The sequence below is a fragment of the Pangasianodon hypophthalmus genome, chromosome 14, assembly GCF_027358585.1.
Source record: "Pangasianodon hypophthalmus isolate fPanHyp1 chromosome 14, fPanHyp1.pri, whole genome shotgun sequence".
NCBI lineage: Eukaryota > Metazoa > Chordata > Actinopteri > Siluriformes > Pangasiidae > Pangasianodon > Pangasianodon hypophthalmus.
The window spans coordinates 10132830-10154487 of record NC_069723.1 but is presented as its reverse complement, the minus strand read 5'-3'; the positions used below and the strand labels follow the sequence as shown (position 1 = coordinate 10154487).

Here is a 21658-nt window from a genome sequence, read left to right as displayed (position 1 = left end):
GCTGGGGGTTATCTGCACTAAACTGTCTCGCTGGCATTAGAACTGTCATCACATGGCCACGGGGACACACTACTACACTGTAGAGCTGCACAATATAGACAAAATCAGCATATTAGCGATTATATTATATTATGTATTATATTGATCATGATGTGCTTTACAATATATTTCAACTAAACTGGTGAACCTGTGATATGCAGGATAAAAGACCATTTATTTGACATTTGAAATGGTGGTTAAAAAATGTGGAACTTAAAAAATATTGTTTTGTAAAGCTGCGCATTTACATAACGCAGGCTGCCAGGCCAATACTGTGATACCAAGTAACAAATGGTACATTGTGCAGCCCTACTACACTCCATCTCTGCTTTTTGCATCACACCCACACACAAGTATACGGAAGCACTATGCTGCCTTGCAAGAAATAAAATCCCCATCAGCATATCATTATTAAGAGAAAAGCATCTCAATACTACAAGAAAACATCATGTTACATCAAGAAAAGCATCTTGTTGACTGGTTTTGACAAACTGGGAAGTTGAAAGAATTAGTCCAATTTTACGTCGTGCTTGGTTTAAATGACGAGATTTTAATGTCACTGAGCAGTGTAGAAGGTATAGTCATTAGTATACCCACATTACAAAAGATTCTCAAATTCTAGTATTTACTGGTCGATGCTGATTATGATTGCTGGTGCCATATACAGTCAGATCCATAAATATTTGGACTTTGACAAAGTTATTGTTATTTTAGCTGTCTACCACAGTATATTGGAGTTGAAATTAAATAATGAATGTGCGCTTAAAGTGCAGATTTTCAGCTTTAATTTGAGGGTGAGCTCAGGAACACCAAAAGGCCCGGAAGACCATGGAAAACAACTGTGTTGGATGATAGAAAATTCTATCCTTGGTGAAGAAAAACTCCTTCACAACAGTTGGACAGATTAAGAACACCCTCTAGGAGGTAGGCGTATTGTGTCAAAGTCAACAATCACGATAGACTTCACCAGAGTAAATACAAAAGGGTTTACCACAAGATGTAAACCATTGGTAAGCACTGGTTCCCTTGTATTTACTGACGATGGGACTGCTGACAAACGCAGGAGGATGAATTGTGAAGTGTACAGGGCTATGTTATCTGCTTATATTCAGCTAAATGCTTCAAAACCCATTGGACGGTGCTTCACAGTGCAGATGGACAATGACCTGAATCATACCTCGAAAACAACCCAAAACCTTTTAAGGCAAAGAAGGGGAATTTTCTGCAATGGCAAACTTAATCACCTGACCTGAATCCAATTGAGCATGCATTTCACTTGCTGAAGACTAAACTGAAGGCAAAACGCCCCAAGAACAAGCAGGAACTGAAGACCGTTCACCTTATGTGAATATCTTCCAAATAAAGCTGAAAGTCTGCACTTTGAGCTCGTGTTCATTATTTAATGTAAACTCCAATATACTGTGCTAGACAGCTAAAATAATAACTTTGTCAATGTCCAAATATTTCAGGACCTGACTGTAACAATGTACAGCCTGTGTTGCAGGCAATTGCTGCGTCTCAGCTCAATTCCACACGGATCCAAAGTTTTTAATAAAAGCCTGTCTGCGTTTCGCGTAACAACATACCCAGGCTGTAATTTGTGACCATGAAGCTTGTTGATCAGCTAGAAATAAAACAATGTCTAAATGGTCTGACCAAATTTTGCATCTGTATAAACTGTAGATTTGCGAGTTCTTTGTAAAGTGCATATAGTAATGATAATCTCAGTGTGGTTTAAGCTAAGCATGAAGTAAAATTTGACTAATTCTGTCAACTGCACCATTTGTCAAAATCAATTCAACCTATGAATTTGTAACCATGTAGGCTATAGTGTAAAAACAAGTTCAGTTATGTTTTTTGTATATGCTGTATTTATCTCATAATAACGAGATGCTTTTCTCATAGTAATGACGTGTTCTTGTAATAACGAGATGTTTCCTTGTAGTAACGAGATAATGCCATGCTGATGGGGATTTTTTTTTCCACGGTAGCACTGCGTTTCCATACAAATACACACACATGTAAATGGTCTCCGGGTGGTTGCAGACTATTTATTTGGGAATGGATGCGAGTTCAGTAGGAAGAGCAGGCCAGAATAATTTTCATCCCAATTAGGGCAGGTCTGCCTCTCTCATTCCCTTTTCTCTGCACTGTTGGGCAGGCAGCAATGCTTCCAATTATTTGCTCTGTTTTCCTTTGGCACTCCTTTTGGTTGACTTGACTTGATGAATCACCTGATTTTTGGGTTCCACTTTTTCATTTGATTTCACTGCAACATGTTTGATGACTCTGCATGGGAAAACTGCACCTACCAGTATCTTTTGTTTCATTATTATTTAACCAGAATGTGCACCTCTGCTGCTTTGACCAATCTATGTCTTACCCCTTATGACTTTTCTGTTTTGTTCAGTTTGATATCATTGAGTTAATGTTTATTTCCCTCCCTCTTGTTTTCAGCCAGTTTTCTGCAATGCTGTTCACTATAATTCTTCACTAACTGCGGTCACCTTTCATTACAACAGTCTGGTCCTGTGGGGTTCTGGCGTGGTAGATATGTGAATCGTTCCGTGAACACATCACCTATTTGACCATAACGTTGGCACACTTTAAAGTCTCGTATCCCACACAAGAGACCCACCAGCAGTGAAATTCAGACATTCTGTCCTTCTGTTGTTGTTTTTTTTTTTTTTTTTTTTTTTTTTTTTTTTTTGGTCACGGCCCAACAGGAAGCTTATAGTGTTATCAGGTCACCAGCTCGGGCCTGAAGAATTAAGGTGAAGAGCATTTGCTCAGTGTGTACTGTTGAACTGTTTTGGTTCAGTTGGCTCAAGTACATTTACATTTAATGACATGAATTTTTTCTCTCTTTAGTTGTCCTTTTTTTTTGTCCTCCTCTCTACTCTGTTATTTGGTTTGATGCATCCAGCATGGTGGGAGCAGTGGCTGTATGTCCCCTCTCTTCCTCTCGTAGCTATCTGAATGCCTGGCTCTGTCCGTGCAGTGGCACGCTGTGATTGGCAGGTCTTCTGGCATGGCCACCCCCCTTGCATCGTTCATGCCTTTTATCTTTTGGTTTCTGTTCCTTCACAGATGCATGCTACCTCAGGAATCCTTTTACCTCCCTGTGTCTGTATTTTAGGATCTCAGGGATCTGAAACCAAATCTGATCATATAATAGATGAATCTCTACCCTAATTTATGTGATGGTTGAGCTGACAGGCCTGTTATAATTATATAAAAAATATTGTTATTTGTAACAGAACATGAAGATCAATAAAATTGATATCTTGTAAGGGCAAATGGGAACCTGTTGTTGTAGTGCAACATTGCTGCCACCATAATTCTTTTTTTCTAAATTAATCTAGTCAAAGATTAAAAACATGCTCAGTTTAAGCAATGCAATCAGCAGTTCTTGCCAGATCAAAAAAAAAAAAAAAAAGCAGACAGGCTTAAACTGATGATGCATTAAGAAACACAAAGGAATTGTGGAGGAGCAATCTTGTAATGAAGGTTACTAGGGTAGGATTCACATAGCTCATTCATCTTTCTCTCTCTTTTTCTCTCACTGTCTCCCCTCCCTCTCTCTTCTTAGACCATGGGGACATGATGGAGATGCAGGGTTTCGGGGGCAGTCCGTCGTCATGGCAGCAAGTCGAGAATGCCAGTCATGCGTCGTCATGCTTGTCCTGCTCTGTTGGGGGCGGTAGCTTGTCCGTAGAGCTTCCTGGAGCGTGCACCTGCATGCATGACCGGTGAGAATGCATCAGTTTATTTTTAACATACAGCCTTTTCATGGCTAACTCCTCATTTCCACCGGATGCTGATCTCTGCTGGTGTTTCCGTTCTGCGTCCAGAATCCCCCTCAAGATGCTGTGTCATAACATGAAGAGGCAGATTGTCTCTAGAGCCTTCTATGGCTGTAAGTCTGCAGCATTATATATAAAAGCACTATGTTCCAATTCATCCAATTCAGCATGCTAAAAAAAATATGATTACTTTAGGGCTGGCCTACTGTCGGCATCTGTCCACGGTGAGAACACATCTGTCAGCACTGGTCAACCACAATATCGTCCCACCAGACAAACCTTGTGAAGCATCTGGAGGCCTCAGCAAAGACGTCTGGAGCAAATACCAAAAAGACTGCAAGGTTGGTGTGGGCTAAGTAAGGCCCATTAGTGAGCATCATGGTTTTTGCCTGGAGTGTTAAGTTGTCATCTCTCCTCCTTTTACCATCATATTTCAATTGTTTCTCAGAACTACAAGGAGCTGGAGCTGTTGCGGTTGGTTTATTATGGCGGCGTGCAGCATGAGATCAGGAAAGAGGTGTGGCCATTTTTGTTGGGCCATTATAAGTTCGGCATGGGGAAAAAAGACATGGCCCAGGTAAAACAAATCCCTCAATTTTTGGGTAAAAAAAAGTTGATGAAGAAAAACTAGTGAGCTGTTTCTCTAAGCTGCTTTGGGAGCAGGTCTGACTGTGTTGCTGTCTGCAGATTGACGAGAAGATCGCAGCACGATACAAACAAGTGATGAGAGAGTGGAAGGCCTGTGAGGTGATCGTGAAGCAACGGGAGAAGGAGATGCAGTCAGCCATCTTTGCCAAACTCTCATCGGGTAGCAGCATTGACAGTCACGTCATGAAACTCATACACAGAGACTCGACTCTCAGCAATGAGGTAAGCTTCTCCCTTCTGTAAAGTAGTGCTTCAGCTGAGGAGCTATCTATTCACCTTTGACAGTTGTGGTGTGTTTTTAAAGTTAAGTACAGTGAAAAAAGTAAACGGAAAAAAGGTTAACAGATTTGGATAAAGGAACTCTGTATATACTCGAGGTGTAAGCAAGTATGAATACATTATAAAGAATGAACAGGTAACGTGATCTAAGCAGATACAAATAGGAGGTACACTATTTTTTAAGAAAGCTTGCCAGAAATGACTGGGACTGTGATCCCATATAACACAGTAAGCAAAAGTAGAGTGAGTAGGGGTTTTTACATTCACATGGGTGTGGACGAGCGCTCACATACGAGGCATGAAGGACAAACACAGACCATGTTCATTAACATGAACTTGCAGTGCTGCCTGATGCATTTACAGCATCCTTAGTAACTGCCTGGGCAGGACAGCGGTGGTTTAGTTAGGATATTAGTCTGTTCATATTAGGGGTTAATAGAACCAACTTAATTTGGATAACTGTATATATATAATAACTGTATATAACTGTAATCCTTAATATATATTAATTTCTACTTTGATATTTTCTCTCTCTCTCCCTCCTTCTTTCAGGTGTTCATGTCAGTGGATGAACCTGATGGGGTTGGTCAGGACACTCCGTGTGAGAGTGATAACACCCCCACCATGACCGCTGTGGTTAATCCGGTCGCTCTGGCTCCCGATGAGAGGTCACTAGTTGAGTTTGACTCTCCAGACTCAGGCCTCCCTTCTTCTAGGAACTACTCAGTAGCGTCAGCACACTCCCAGATTCTGTCTAGCATTGATGATGGACAGAGTATGGAGGAGGAACCAGGAGATGAGGCCACACCTAGGGGTGGACTGGGAGAGCCGAGTGGGCAAGACTCACTGAGTGAGGACAGGCTGTGCAGTCAGCTGGATAAGCTGGACACTAACAGTGAGGATGTTCCACCGTCATTCTCCTCGTATACGGTAAACTCAGCCCCCCTTATTAGGTCCAGACTATGACCAGTAAAATATACATTCAGTCATTTAAACTAGACACTGTTTAGTTTTTAATTTTAGTATTTTGTTTTTGTGTAATTATTTTCTCATTTTTTAAAAATTAATTTTAATTATTTTTAGCTTATTTACTTTGCACTTCATACTGAATATGTTATATACTAAATATTTTTATTTGTGTTATAAAAATATTGAATGGATTTATTGAGTATGTTGTCTTCTGAGCTGCATTATTATTGTTATTATTATTATTATTATTATTATTATATGGGAAACAATAGAGTCTGGTAAAGTCGGGGTTTTATAATTTCTCACAGATTGAGCTGTTGGACACTGTGGCTCTGAACCTGCACAGGATAGACAAAGATGTTGCACGCTGCGACCGCAACTACTACTACTTCACCACGAGCAACCTGGAGAAACTGCGAAACATAATGTGCAGGTGAGCCAGATCTGTGCTTTTCGCCTACTCCTGTTATACAATATGCAACCTATTTGAAGTGTATATCTGCTGAACTCTGAACTCTCCATTCTACTCAGTCTGATTGGTTTTCTCCTCTCCTGTGCTCTCAGTTACGTGTGGGAGCATCTAGAGGTGGGCTATGTGCAGGGCATGTGTGACCTCCTGGCTCCTCTGATGGTCATTTTGGATGATGGTGAGTTCATTCCTTAAACTTTGTGTTTGCTGGCTGTTGGTTTAATAGAGGGGAAAAGCTTGTGCATATTTCTTAACCCCCTTAGTGTATTTTCCTGGATATTAAACACATATCAAAGAACTCCTCTATTTGCTATTTATTATCTTTGTAGAGTTTTAAAATAATTTTCCTGATGCTGCTTGATTAACAGCCTTAAAATTGTTGAATTAAGCCTGTTCTTATCTGTCCAAATCCATGTTAAAGCCACAGGGTTAAATGCATTAAATATATAGCATAAAGAATCATTTAGTGTCCATCATTATGATGGAGACTAAATTTAGGAACAGCTGTGTCCATGAGTTGTGCTCTCTCATTCTCTCATGCTTTCTCTCTCTCTCTCTCTCTCTCTTTCTCTCAGAGTGCCTTGCCTACAGCTGTTTCACACAGTTAATGAAGAGGATGAGTCAGAATTTCCCCAATGGAGGAGCCATGGACACTCATTTTGCCAATATGAGGTCCTTGATACAGGTGATATTTCCTTTCCCCTCACAGAGGCCATCTGGATAGAGATTCATACAGTGTAAGACATGATTATTAATGAGCTGTCAATTTTGCTGCTTTTACAGATCCTTGACTCCGAGTTGTTTGAGCTGATGCACCAGAATGGCGATTACACTCACTTCTACTTTTGCTACCGCTGGTTCCTGTTGGACTTCAAGAGAGGTATGATGACATTTCCAATGCAAATGTTTATTATTATTCTGAAATGGTGAAAGCCTCTGCTCATTTCTGCCTGTTTGCATATGTGTGTGTTAGAGCTGCTCTATGAGGATGTATTTGCTGTGTGGGAGGTGATCTGGGTGGCACCCCGTATCTCCTCCCGGCATTTTGTACTGTTCATTGCGCTGGCTCTGGTGGAGGTGTACCGGGAAATCATTCGCGACAACAACATGGACTTTACAGACATTATCAAGTTCTTCAATGGTGAGGAAATTTGTTTCATTCTACTCAACTAAAGCACTTAGGGCCATATTCTCAGGGCCAAATTCCTTAAGGGACCAGATGATGCATTTATTTTACTGGACCGTTTTAAATGTGATTGGAAATATTTCTGTCTCTTATGTTCTTATATGTGTTTTTTCTTTTCTTTTTTGATTTTTTATAACCTGAAGTGACAGACTACACTTAGTGGTTACCACAATGACATATGACTACTAACAATAAGATGTGCAATCTAGTGGGCAATCAGAATTGAGAATGAATAGGCATGTGAAAAAGTAGTGGTTTGTACTAACATACAGGCCCATATTCATCAAAGTTGTGTAGAAACAAGCACATTTTTGAGTGTCAGGAATGATGTACAAACAAATTTTCATCTGACTCATGAAACAACATCAAAATAAGCAGTGATTCAAGTGCAAATGATGAATCAGCTTCAGCTATATGTAAACAAGCTCCTGTCCACCAGGCCCTTATTTACAGCACACATCAATTTACCCATCAATTAAATGTATTTGACGACATTTAATTTACACAAAACATTCCCACCATTTACGTGGGTGCTGTGATAGTGAGTCAATAAAAGGAAAGCACTCAGCAAGCTAAGGTCATCCAAGATCCAAGAAAACAATTCAGTCAAGAGGGGTAAAAAAAAACATTAGCTGAAAATAAAGATGTTCTCATTGATATCCTCAAAAATGGCACAAAATTAAATATATACCAAACATGAATTGATGAATTAGGAAACTTTTACTGGAATTAGTGTATGCTCATTTCACAATCAGAGTTCACCATACACAACTTTAATGAATAAGGTCTGTAGTAACTATATGCCTTTTATTCTGTCTAACAGAAATGGCTGAGCGGCATGATGTCCAGCACATCCTGAGGATAGCCCGAGAGCTGGTACACAAGGTGCAAACGCTCATAGAGAACAAGTGAAGCTCACTTCCTGCTTCATCACTCTATTTCTCATTACTCCTTCCCCTTATGGTCCAGTTGGCAATCCCTCTACTGAGAGATAGAGGGGGAAGGAAAGCACACTGGCTCTCAGTGACTCCCCCGGGGTAAAGCGATGAGACTGCTTGGGACCTGCAATTAGACTAAATGGCCTGAAATCGTCCTTTTTCTGTATCCTTTGCCTGTAACGGAACGCCATTGTGTTGGCTGTTGGAGTTGTCTGCATGCATGTGGGATTTGAACACACTGTGACTGGTTTTTCTTTTCTTTTCTTTTCTTGTTTTTTTTTTTTTTTTTTTTTTTGCCCGTACATGCCTCCAGTATACGCTGCATCCACTGGGTCCTTTCAGCATCCACTTTCTAAAAAATGACTTCAGCCTCAAGATTGCCACAATGTAGTTTTGTTTTACCAATGACTGTTTTTCCTCTCTGCCAAATGTACAGAAAGTATTCCGTACTTATCAGTGACTCTCAGGAGGATCCCTTCTTCTCTTTGTCTGCCTTTATTAGATATGGCACTGAACATTACAGTTGAGCACATTTTTCTGAATCCACAAAGCCTGACATTACAGTACTGAAGAAAAAGCAGAAGCTGCCTAATGTCAAACCCACTAAAGAACCAAGCCACGAAGAAGTCATTAAAGCATCGATTTGTGACCAAAAGGACTGTGCCAATTATATGACCTTGTCATAGTATTTGTCTACCTTGTATATGTCTTTGACTTTGCTGGCCTTTTTTCTCTCCTAGATCTTCGGAAACTTTTCTGATGGTTGATAAAAAAAAAGTGGCTACTTTTGCACTTTTGCACATCCCTCCCTTCCTCAATCCAAAAGAGGGAAAAGGGGTGGAGGTGTAATTCCCAGAATCCTCTCTGCTCTGGTTGAGAGTCTGCTCTGAAATGAGATTGACGTGGAGACACAAAGGCAAGCTGCTTCCACATGATGGCTGCAAAGCCATGTAAAAATGGGCGATGTGATATGTCTCAGTGTGTGCCACATCAAGAATGGTGCATGGCTTCTTTACACACTAACGAGTATGTAATTGTTCACTCATTGCAGCTTTACTGAGTGAGTCTTAAGTATGATCTTGGCCTTCTGATCAGTATAGACATTCCTGAATTTAGTAGAACATCTCTGCAGAAGACGGTCCTGCAGAAGAACGTCACTCTTATGTTTCAGCCAAAGCTCCTTCTCAGTACGCACAGCACTCTTGGTGCTCAGAACCTAAACATGTCCAGCATTGCCCCTTAATGTCTTCCCCTATCCTGAGCTACTGCTGCCTAATTCCTCCAAACACCTCCAAATCAAATCCCCTCAGATTCTTTGTACTCCTACAAAGCTTCTGTATCTGTTATCAGGTAGCAGTTCCTTAGTGACCCGCTATAGTTTCCGTGCCTCAGACCCTGCTGATCAGTTGTCTTCATTTTGTGAGTGTGTGTGTGTGTGTGTGTGTGAGGGACATGATGCATCCTATGAAAGATTACTTCCAAAAGGAGCTTGTGTACCAAAGCCTCCAGAACATCATCTTTAGTGTCATACAGTTGTGCAACCTCCATGCATAACTCAAAGACTGTTGAATGAAAATAAATCATCATCTTAATTTTTACTGTGAAACACTTAATTTATTAACATTTTCCCCATGTCCTGCTACTGTAGTGTAAATAAAAGGAGAGAGAAAGCCCTGGAGTTCTCTGAGGCCCATAAAAGCAACTGTATTTTAAACACTATTTTTTACTTTTGGTTGTAGAGGTGTGCTTCAGTGAACCCTGTATAACTGGAGAACTGTACAGTTTGAATGTGGGAAGCCTTTGTTACATGTTGACTGTTACGGTCTTTATTCATGTTGTGCCCTGGATTCTATGGATTTGAAAATTATATATTTTGTTTTGGATGCCAAACTCTGAATGCTGAAGTATGTATTTTAATGGATGTATAATTTTACCTTGAATGTATTACTAAAAAAAAGTTGTTCCTAACATATTTTGACACAGTCAAGTTTCATTTGTCAAAGTACAATTGCTTTTTCAACAGTGAAGCAGAAAATCCAGAAACAAGGGGGAATGTTTGTATATTAACAGCAGTAGCAAGAGGAGACTTGCTTCCGAAGTTTTTCAGAAGACAAACCAAACCCTGTTTCCTAAAGTCACCACTAGTGGGTGCCCCAGTCAAATAAATAGAGTCACAATCAGAGATGCATTAATGGGTAACTTGGAGATTCTGAAAATGTACCCATGTTTCCTTACAGAGATTAAATCATATGCAAGTTGGACAGTTGTTGCAAAAAATATCCAAAATATATTATTTCCATTGGATCTAATCCATGTATGTACATGATCACTTCAGTAAAAACCACTTCCACCACCAAAAGTGGAGCCTGAGGACCAGATGGTGAAAGGTACTAATGGCCATCCATGAATGGTAACGTTCATTGTCATTCCCTTTGGATGAGAAAGCTGTTCTTGTCCAATATTATTAACATTAACAATATTAACATATTATTATGAATAACATAATATTCCTGCTTTCTGTCTATATTTCAGAAAGTGAACAGCATAGAGCATTCGCATTTAGCCACCAAGTTATCTTTAATCTTTGTTCGAAAACTTTATATATAAAAGTACTACAGACTACGTATAAAGTTCTGTCAGCTCACTGTTTTTTTTGGGGCTGGTTCTCGGTCAACAAGCTCAGAATTACTGTTTTTCAGCCTAATTTCTACCAACCACATCTGTGTGTTTACCACAGACAACAGCTTTGCATATTTTAATGTACATAGAAAAGAACTAAAAACTAAAATCAGAAGACTAAGTGCAGTTAAAAATCAGTAAATGTTTAAAATATGTGACTAACAGGAATTCACAACTGTCTGAACTCAAACAAAAACTCATGATTAGATATGGGAGAACGTATTACCAAAGCTGTCCTTATGAAGTTTATCATTGTTACTTCCAACCACACATCCAAGACAGTAAAACACAGTTTAAACTAATTACTACACTTTGGGGCTTTGTGGTATCTATGCATGCTCAGGTGGAGAATAAGGAAAATAAGTAGTCCTATCTCTGGACATTTTATACAGATATAGAGCTTAACTCACAAATACCTTTGAGTGAAGAATTCATGATTGTGTTCTGTATGTGTTCTGCAGATAAGTTATTATCTGTGGTAATCACACACATGCTCCAGATGCAGTAGACAGAGATTATGTTGAAAAATTGTTGGAGTACTCTCAGACACACACTAAAGATTTTTAATTGAAAATCCATGGTATTTTCTACAGTTGGTGGGAATCAGACCCAAAATTGCAAACAATAAAACACCCTTCATAAAACCACAATTACAAGACTACAACACACACACCATTGGGAGGGCCTATGGCAACGTGGACAATCTGGAGAAAGTGCATGGTGACATTCAGGTAGCAGAAGCACAGACATTCTAGAGTGACATACCTTTAAATAAGGCACATGAGGAGGTGATGCTCCTCATACAATGGCACGTCATAGTAGGGGCTTGGCATCCATTCTGTGTATAAGCCAAGTTGATGATGTCCACCACACAGTAGGCCATCCTCTGCTTAGACAAGTGAGCCCACATAGCTGTGTCTTACCTCCATAACAAGTAAACAGTTGGTCTGGGGATTGGAGGTCTGCTAGCAGATCCAAATAGCACTGTTGAGCATGTACTGGCAACAGCAGTGAACACTCCACCAGGTCACCCTCACTGAGGGCTGCAAGGTCAGTGGACTGATTCACAAAGATGAATGATATGACCTTGAGAATGCCTGAGGCTGCTTGGCTTAAACTACATGTCACCCATAGCATATGAAAAGGGAGAGTCTTCAGGAACTGGGATCTAGAATTTGACAGAAACCACTGCCCTTTTTACGAACAAGGAAATACGTCAAATAGAACCGCTTTACCTTTTCTATAGCACATCTGTTCGAGAGGGAATGAATTTCCTGGGACAGGCATAGTACTTGGTTGAGGTCTGAGTTAAAAAGGCATTACGTGTCAAAAGGCAGGGACCCAGAAGTGGAACTGTAGTCTGTATCCCTGCAACACTGTCATCAGGACCAATGGTCTCATCATTAGCCGCATTGCCAGCTTTCCTACAGGGATATGCTCAGCAAGAATCTTAGATCCCAGCCTAGGGCCTGTCCCATGGAGGAGATGAGGGGTACTCAGACACCTACCAGAAGTCTGAGAGAGTGTGTCTCCCCCTGCCTTGGGCCTCCTGTAGGTGGTGGATCACAGAACCAGGGTGTGGCATCCTAATGGAACCTCCTATATAAGGCTGGTCCAAGAGTGACACTGGCACAGAAGTTGATTTGGACACCAGTGCATCCTCAGTGGGTCTGCACTCAGCACTTAGGCAGTGTACATCTGGGTATAGTGCATTTGTTTGATGAGACTGCCATTAATGCATTGCAAGCATCAACAGCAGGCATATGGCCAAAACTGACCTGCTCATGATTCATCATATAAGTCAGAATATATGCCACAGGGCTCGGGTACAGGTGAGCTGAAGTCCTTCTGTGCCATAACATGGCACATGTGAACAAGTGCTTTTAATGTGGGTTGCAGTACCATCCAAGTGTACTCAGGCCATAACTGTTTTCAGAGTGGCCATCACAACTAGCATAGGGTCTATTGTATTTACCTGATCCAGCAGAGACAGAATAAACCGCTCTTTAGATGTTGCTGAGAGTGGCACTGAAAGTGGTGGCTCATGTTGTAGGTCATTATCAGCCTAGAAGAAACCTCATGGCTATAGACATAGCATCCTCATCCTCCTTCAATAAGGGGCAAGAAGGATGACTGGCCACTAGAAGAGGGTTCTGTTGATGAGAAGTCTAAACCTCTTATATGGTCCCAGCTCCTTGATTACTGATTTCAGCTGAGCCATGTCTGCCACGAAGACATTGATTTGTCTAGTAATTCAGTCTGTTTTCTGGCCTTTTTGTTATGCTTGTCGGTCATTGCTGGGCCTGCGTGTTTGTGACTAGCAAGCTGTTCAGACTGAGGGGCTTGGGCCAGATTCGACTCTAAGCCAGAACTGAAATCTGCCAGCCGAATGCACCGTGCTGACATTGCCTGCGCTGAATGTTCGGCGATGCCAATGTTCAAGTCAGACACAGCGTCACTGAGATGGTCAATTCTAAAGCACAAATATTCAGACACGACATCAGTCAGAGTCTTGTAGCAGGGTTGTCTATGGCTACTATCGAGGAGACATCACCCAAGTGTAGAGAAAAAAAATAAACACTGTGTGGAGGGAATGCCCAGTCGATAACAAGAAGCTATGAATTAGTGTGCAGGCTTTGCATAGACAATGTATAATATGTTGAGAGAGAATCACTCAACAATGCTAGTAAACATCCAGTAAGCTAGATGGTGGGGAATGTGGAATACGCTAACCTCAGTTCATCCCTCATCGGGAAAAGAAATGTGCAGTATTTAACACTCACTGTAATGTCAATACAAACTACTCAGCACAGGCAAAGTCACTGACACTGCAGAGAAAAACGTTCAACTCTTTCAAGCCCATAAAATGAATATCTGCATACAAGAAGAGCGATTGACTAGCTAAATGCAGGGCAGTAATGCTAATGAGGGAAACCCAGGCTAACAGATGCTCATAATATACGAATAATGCTTGTAATATAGAAGAAAACACACTCACCAAGGCATAAAGGAATAAGTGGATGCTATCCTTTGGAGGACAGAGTAAAGAGTAAAGGAGTGATTGCTCTATGACCTTGTTGGAAGATCTTGGTATGTGTGCACACACACACAATGGGGTATCCAAGTGTTTGACAATGCCACTGGCAGATGGGTAAAATGGAACCACAGATCACCACAGTGGACTACAGTGTAGCATAATAGCACCTTGGGAGTATCATGGTAACCTCAAAGTACAGTAGTAAAACCATGGTTAACCATAGTATACCATAGTAAGCCATAATGATTTTTCATAAATGATTAGCAATGTACAAAAAAGGGTCAGACGATGCTACTGTACACTTTAGTACAAGAATTGAGCATAGTGTCTCTTGCATCCAATTTTTTCATCAATGGAAAAATTGCAAGTACATTTTCTTGCCTTCAACACTGACAATTCATTTATTACATTTCTCTGTGTACAAAAGATCATACTTGTGAATGATGGTACAAAATGCAATTCTGTATTTACCACTGCCAATGCCTCCAAACTGTGATCTTGTACACGTGTACCCGAGGAATTGCACAATACAAAGGCATGAAAATAAAACAGAACATCAAAATAGATATTGCATCTTCAAAAGCTAAGTTTCTTCCATAAATACTTCCTTTGCTAGCCACTGTATTTTCTTATAACAGAATCACAGATTTATGTAGCCAGGAAAAAAAGTCAGATGATTATCATATGACCAAAAAATAAAATCCAAAAAAATAATGGAAAGAAATTCAACATAGCAATGACATTCGTAGGCCACAATTGTTACAGTACAACATCGAAGGCCAAAAGTTCTCCATATAGTGGTCCAGGCCGATGGGCCAGAGAGGGTGTGTGGGGTGTGTGTGTTTGTATGCAGGTGAAACAGTCTGAGGGGTATGTGTGGGTGAAAGAGCACAGAGGTCCGAGTAGGGGTTGCGTGAGCACACCATGGTCCTGCTGCATCTGTTCCTGCTTTGTCCTGTAACACAGTAGGGCATAAGCAGCTGAGTAAGTATATGAGGAAACAGTAACTACACTAAAATAAACTAGTAATAAACAAAGCTGGTGACAAACTACTGCAACTAAAACCTCAGGAATACAGTCAATAAAACCTTTAAACATTTCAACTATGTATTGAATGGAAGACCTTAAGACAGTGTACTGGTCCAGACTGAAGCTTTGATTATAGAAAAAGCTCCCAAGAACCTGAAACCTAAGTTATGTCAGAGTTTTCCATGTGAATCAGTTGGCTTTGATAATGAAATGGGCCACTCACTTCTATGGATGTGTCGACTCCTTCTATTCCCTCTTCTCCTAACTGGAGTTTGGCTTCTCTGAAGACTTTTGCAGCTGTAAAAGAGAGGTGAGAAATATTTCATTGCTTAAGAAATCCAATATCTAGGTGTACTATAGATCTGACACTGTGAAGAACCCAGTTTGTAAAATGAAGTAAAGACCAAGCTGATCATCCTTTTTCTGGAAATCGGTCAATAATGGTGCAACATGCAGGTGAGTAAGCTTTAATGTATAACAGCAATGACACGTCTTAATAAAAGCATCACACCTGCCCAAATCTGCCCTTTCAGTGTGTTAACAACATGCAGTGTTTCAGTGACAAGCATGGCTCATCACCAGTCAATTTTAAGCTTATTCTAATCACATGTGAAATTACAGAACTCCACATGATCTTTTCTTGGAGCTTGACATTGTTTTACTTTTACAGATCGAGAGAGGGCAGTGTTTATCCATCAGACAGCCAGAGGGCGTCTGGCTTCCACTCCCTCTCTATGGAACTATCAGAAATCAGAAATGAGGAATCTAACCACATAATGTCAGAAGACGCATTTCCAAACAGGAAAATAAGGCAATAAAGAAGATCAAAGGACCACAGACTGTAGGATGGTCCAAGATAAGTAAGATAATCAGAATGAGTACCAACAATTTTAGAAGATGGTAAGCCCACACGAGAGAAGAGATGGAAATGAAAATCAGTACTACTGCAACAACTACGGTATTTTAAGGAAGATTAGCAAAGAAAGTTAAAAAAAAGGGGGTGGGGGGGATTTGTAGGGGAGAAAAAAACCAAATAGACTAGTGCTGTCAAAAAAAGCCACCATACCTGTGATTGTTCTTTAAGAAAGTCAGGTAGCTGAAATTCACCTTTAAATACCTAGAAAAAAACAAAGAACTGTTTTAGAGGCTGACATGCTGCAGTCACTACAACAGAGCTTTGTTCCTACATCTAGAGCAAACAACACAGTGACACTGAACCCATGATCTGACCTGGATCATTCTATTCTCTCACTGCGACAGAGCTACGACCACAGATTTTCTGTCTTTTAACATCTGTAGTCTATCAATTCGAAGCTCTACTTAGTGGTTTACCCATATAATGGCAGTTAAGATTGAAATCAAATGTAGCACAATAAGCCAATTAAATGGCCACATTTTGAAATGATCTCAGAGCAAATGCAGGATTTAAAATGTAAAATAAGCACTGTTTAACTAAAACTATTCAGAAGAGAGACATTCTCTCTCAGCCAAGGTGTTGGACTCAGCTGAACCCAATGCTCATGTCTCAGTGTGTCTGCCAAGTCATAGGATGAAAGGGAGGCAGAGAGAGGAGGGGGGTTACAGGGATGGAGCACTTGTGAATTCTGTGCACTGTTGATATCAGAGGCAGCCTCGTTACTGAGTGTTTAAGGAAAGCCCGAGGCTGCAGAATGGAACAATCTCCAATTAAGACAAGTCCAGTTCATGCCTCTCTGTGAGAGTCTGGTGAGGAAGTAGAGGAAGGTGAAAAAGAGTGGGTCTGAAGGAATATTAAGTAAGAATCAAATAATGAAATGAAAGAACCAACAACAATAACAACAGAAAACCCAGACCAAAAGTGGCAGTCAGAACAGGAAGTAACAGTGCAGGGGGGGAAATGGAAAAGGTCAAATATTGTGCTAAAACTACAACTTCACAGTACTAACACACTGCAAAATGTAGAACAAGCAGCTATTCGGAAACCTGAGGGTCTCTCACTTGTTTTACTTTCCCCCACTGATGCAGCCACCGCTGGGGCCCGTCAGCCATCAGAGCCCCACAGAGTCTAATTCTTTCAAATCAATCACACCTCTTTTCCCTGGAGAGCGAGTTTGAAAGGAAAAGACAAAAGGAAGTGGGAGTGCTGCCAATCACGTCCTTAACATAAAATGCTCATTAAACCTTTTGAAATGTAAAAAGAACAATAGTAAGTTATTCCCCTAAAATCTGAAGTTGTAAATAACAAAAACAGTAAGAAAACTTGAGATGCAACAATATCATTTTTTTAAACAGAGTACGAGTGCATGTTTTCTGGTACTCTCTAATATCAATACCGAATTTGGTAACCTGCTTATTAATAATCAATAAGAGGTGTAACGGAACCCTTTATTTAGCTCTGTTTGTTTTCCTGATTTAAAGAGTGGCCATGAAGAGCACACACGTGTGTGTTTATGTATTTAGGCTACTAGACCTGTTCTTTAAAATGTGACTAATTGATTTTAAATAAAGTGAATTGGTTAAGTACCTAATCATTAGTTACCATGGATGGAGTAGGGTTGCAGAGAAGAGCAGGCTTTTTTTCCAGTTCAGAAAAGCGCTTCTGTACAGCTTTAAATAAAGTACGCTTTTGTTTTCATTACATCGAAATCCCTCGTTGTCAATGACTCATAGTGGCTGAGCAGCAATAACAACATACGGGGTAAGCGCTGTTATTTTCACTCACCTAAGGTTTTTTTTGTAGCCATTTTTTCTTGCCTAGTTAGCGTCTACGATGTTTTATCAGGTTGCTTATACTGTAAAAAGATGCTGTAGTACCTCCTCAGGATATTTTCACAGAGCACAGTTTGCAGTCCTCTTTGCTTTGATTACCATCGTTAATTGTGAAATATGTCCAGAGCGCTGTAATTTTGTGTTGTTTGTTCATTAAAGCGATAATGCATACTAGGCTTATGTAACATAGTATCTCATGGTATCTTGTATTGGTATCAGTATGAGTTAAGGAGTATGAGTAACTCAGTGAAAACAATATAAATAACACAAAGGGGAAAATTTTATTCTATATTTAGTATGTCACCAGTAGTCTAAGTAAATTTCATTATATAGTGCAACTTGTTTTTTCTGTTCATAGAAAAACATAGAGAACCTGAGCTGAAAAAAACTCTAAACCACTTGAAGCAGTGCTGTAACTTAATATCTGTATGAGACGATAGAGAATATGACAGATAAGACACTCAGGGAGCTGGACCTAAACATTTATTTGACTCGATGCTTTTTAGTGTGTTTGAGTACATGACATATTCTTTCACAGAGGAGCTGAGCAAATTAGGCTTGCTTGGCCTAGCCTGACTACAGGAGACCAGCATTACTCAAGTTTTTAGCCCTAATTAATGAGAGGAACGTCTGGAGGTGGTAGCACCGGGTGGAGAGAGCTTCCTGGGCCAAACTGCCTCCTCCTGCTGAGAGCTGCAAGCCGGATTGGAATTTGTTTGTAATAGTTCCAACACTGATGGCAGTGCATGGTGCCATTTCATAACGCTCCAAACCTAGAGACTGAAATAGTATATCTACTCCTCCCATTTTAATTTTGGATAAAGAATGGTGACTTAAAGCTGCATCAATCACACTGATGGTTGTACATGCAGGAAGAATAACACACTCTTATCTCTGAAAAACTCCAGAGCCTAACGCCTGCCCGCATGTAACTCATCAATGTCTGAGAGGAACGCAGGGCCGAGAGCCAGGTACTGTTGTGGATAATCCATAGCCAGGTTCATTTGCTTCTCGTGAGGTTCTGTTGCTGCTGATTAGAAGCCAAAAGCTGTGGAAAAAGATATTCTGACAGCAGGGGCCCAGAATAACATCTCATATTTTCTCATCTTCTCTTGTGACACCCCCTCCCTTTCCCCACATATCACTAATGTCCCCATAAAACCTGAGATGATAATCAGGATAGACGGCTCATGTGAGTTCATTATCCTTCAGACGGACACCAATCAGCCAAAAGGAGGCAGCCAGAGGCTCACACGAAGCTGCCTGTTTATTATAAGGCTGATTAGTGTAAAGGAAAGGACAGTAAAGGACACCTCTAGGTAAAGCCACTGTTAAGATTTTAGGTAAGAGTTGAATCCAATAGCACTTATAGCACTTAAACCTTAATACCTTAACTTCATAGCTTGCACTTAATCTTAAACCTTAAATAAAAATGATTTCCATTCCAGCAGCCCTGCAGATTTTGGATCAAGTGGAAAGTGATCAGAGAAACTTGTGTGTCTGTGTGTGTGTGTGTGTGTGTGTGTGTGTGTGTGTGGTGTAAAAGTAATGTCTGCCTTCATCTGCCCATGTTTTTACCAGAAGCTCGTACAGTACTGAAAGCATCAGGGGTTTGTCTGAGGCGAGGATGTAAGTCGTCTCACCCCAGAAGCACATATGGAAAAGTGGAGAGAGACAGAGGAATATGGCAGATGCTGTTTCAGCTGTACTTTCATTCTCCACAGTAATGTTTAAATTCTTTTTTTTTTTTTTAGCCATTTATGGAACTAACTACAGCTGTCATTTGAAACAAAGGCCAAATGTTAAAAAAAAAAAATATATATATATATATATATAATAATAATAATCCATATGTAGAAACACTCTTCACTTGCACATGAATATTTTTGGGCCTAAAAAAAAAAGTGACTTCTGTTAGAGGATAATGTAGACTTACTAAGAAGAACCACTAATAACTCTTAATACTAGCTTTAATTATTTTCAGTGTCATTCTGTTTTTTTGATCAGTTTGATTTTTAAATATAGATGTCAAGATCTCTGAGGGGGTGATGATGATGATGATGATGATGATGATGATGATGAATCAGGACATTAAAATTACTGTCTGCAAACAAATAAGAGTGCAAACAACATTAAAAGTTTGTTTAAATACTTGTTCTTTATTATTATTGTTCTTAAGATGAATTTAAATGTGAAATTTTCAAGACTCTGCTTTTGAGTTCCTCAGACGTTCTCCTATTTTTGGTGCACCTAAATGGGTTGTCACTGTTCTCTTTTTTGATTGAAGTTGTTTATTCAAGCCTCATAAATCCAAGCAGTGGGTGGACAAGCTTCAACAGCCAGACCCTTCCTGTCCATATTTACAGCCACACAGCATTCACTCTTCACACAGGACTGAAATTAAATTAAACCTCAAATCAGACCTTTCATCTGCTTTTCCCCCTTATGCTAAATAAAAACAGAGGGCTTTCAAACCAATATCCAGGCTGGTACGTATACGTCTGTATTTCTGCATCATCTCATCCTGCTAAATGAGACCGAGGTTAGAGCATGCCAATCCGAGTTAAACACAAACTCATCATAATCGTCCTCAGACCAGGAACGTATTGATCCTGATATAAAATTTCTCAACATAGATCAGAGAAGCTGTAAAGCCACTTAATAGGTATTGATTGTGGCTTTGGAAAGGATTCAAGACGTTCTAATTCACAGCACATGCTGTACAGACAAATAAAGGGGAGAATGTAAGAATTATGCTCGACAACCACAAAATGATAATTACTGTAACAGTGCACTTATAACCACTGAGAGCTGAGACTGTGAGTAAGACAGAAAGTAGCTTAATTCATTCGTTTTACTGTGAAAACACATCACACTGCCATACAGTTTTAATCACACTGACGCCAATGTGCCAAATAATTCAGACTGAATTACTGCAAATATGAGATCAAACAGTTCATTCAAGGCAGCTGACGGAAAAGAAGTCATAAATGACCTCTCTGGGAAACTTTTGAACTCCTCCGGTATGTGGATGATTGAACATTTGCCCTTCACTTTCATTTAAATCATTTTCAGTATATAAAGTGTTGCAGAAAGTGAACACAGGGTTATTGATGCATAAGGCTGCACGCAGCAGTTTGCTTAGTAACCTGACGAGCTAGCTCCATGCAATACACTGAAGCTATTCTTTCACCCTTGTTTATATTGGAATTTAATATGTAAGTTGGAGCTGCTATATTTGGAGCAAGACAAAATAAATACCAAGGTGTGTCCGTACATCACAGAATGACACATGGGCTGCCTTTCCTGTAGTGTGTGTAGTTTCAGGGAACAACCCTTTCATTTCCTGTCTTGCTCAATATCTCACACACCTCATCTGATCTTTACAAGAAACTCTATAAAAAAATAAGGCATATATTACAACACTTTATGTTATAACTTAACATAAAGTAATAAATTGTAATACCTGTATTTTTATCATCATCATCATCATTATAAACACTGAGTATCAGCAAATACCGACACCCATCCAATACTGTTTTCTTTAAAAACTACTAAGCTTTAAAAAAATGTTTTGACTGAAGCACTTCACAGTTTAAAACTTTAACAGAAAAATCGCTTATATTGTAAAAGTAATAAATATACTAAAGTACACAGTATGAAGTCAACCAGTCTAGTCTCTTTATATATGAACATTTCCAGTTCCAAAAATACATTTCTTTTTCAAATCCGATTTCAGTCTTTGCCATTTGTTACAGGATCTGCTATCAGATATCAGATAGTTTTCCCTGATATCAGATCCACCATTTTTTGCTGGTATCAGGACGATAC

At 39.9% G+C, this 21658-nt stretch overlaps 2 protein-coding genes across 8 annotated transcripts in view; one reads left to right on the top strand and one right to left on the bottom strand.

Moving 5' to 3' along the window:
- sgsm2 (small G protein signaling modulator 2) overlaps positions 1-10224 on the top strand; it is a 47662-nt gene extending 37438 nt beyond the window's left edge. For all 3 annotated transcript variants that reach the window (XM_026923875.3, XM_026923874.3, XM_026923876.3), the window contains 12 exons: positions 3632-3791; positions 3894-3958; positions 4041-4186; positions 4294-4422; positions 4533-4715; positions 5325-5702; positions 6050-6174; positions 6306-6388; positions 6786-6895; positions 6994-7090; positions 7184-7351; positions 8220-10224. In XM_026923875.3, coding sequence (XP_026779676.3) covers positions 3632-3791; positions 3894-3958; positions 4041-4186; positions 4294-4422; positions 4533-4715; positions 5325-5702; positions 6050-6174; positions 6306-6388; positions 6786-6895; positions 6994-7090; positions 7184-7351; positions 8220-8308 — 1733 coding nt within the window. In that variant the 3' untranslated portion in view covers positions 8309-10224. The remainder of the gene's footprint in view (positions 1-3631; positions 3792-3893; positions 3959-4040; positions 4187-4293; positions 4423-4532; positions 4716-5324; positions 5703-6049; positions 6175-6305; positions 6389-6785; positions 6896-6993; positions 7091-7183; positions 7352-8219) is intronic.
- Positions 10225-11206: 982 nt separating this feature from the next.
- Positions 11207-21658, bottom strand: part of tpst1 (tyrosylprotein sulfotransferase 1) — a 42207-nt gene continuing 31755 nt past the window's right edge. For 3 of the 5 annotated variants that reach the window (XM_026924428.3, XM_053239942.1, XM_053239945.1), the window contains exons 4-6: positions 16146-16196; positions 15303-15376; positions 11209-15005 (exon numbers count right to left, since the gene is read on the bottom strand). In XM_026924428.3, coding sequence (XP_026780229.1) covers positions 15341-15376; positions 16146-16196 — 87 coding nt within the window. In that variant the 3' untranslated portion in view covers positions 11209-15005; positions 15303-15340. Of the gene's footprint in view, positions 15006-15301; positions 15377-16145; positions 16197-21658 lie in introns of those variants that run through there. The other 2 variants (XM_053239944.1, XM_053239943.1) reach the window with 2 other exon arrangements.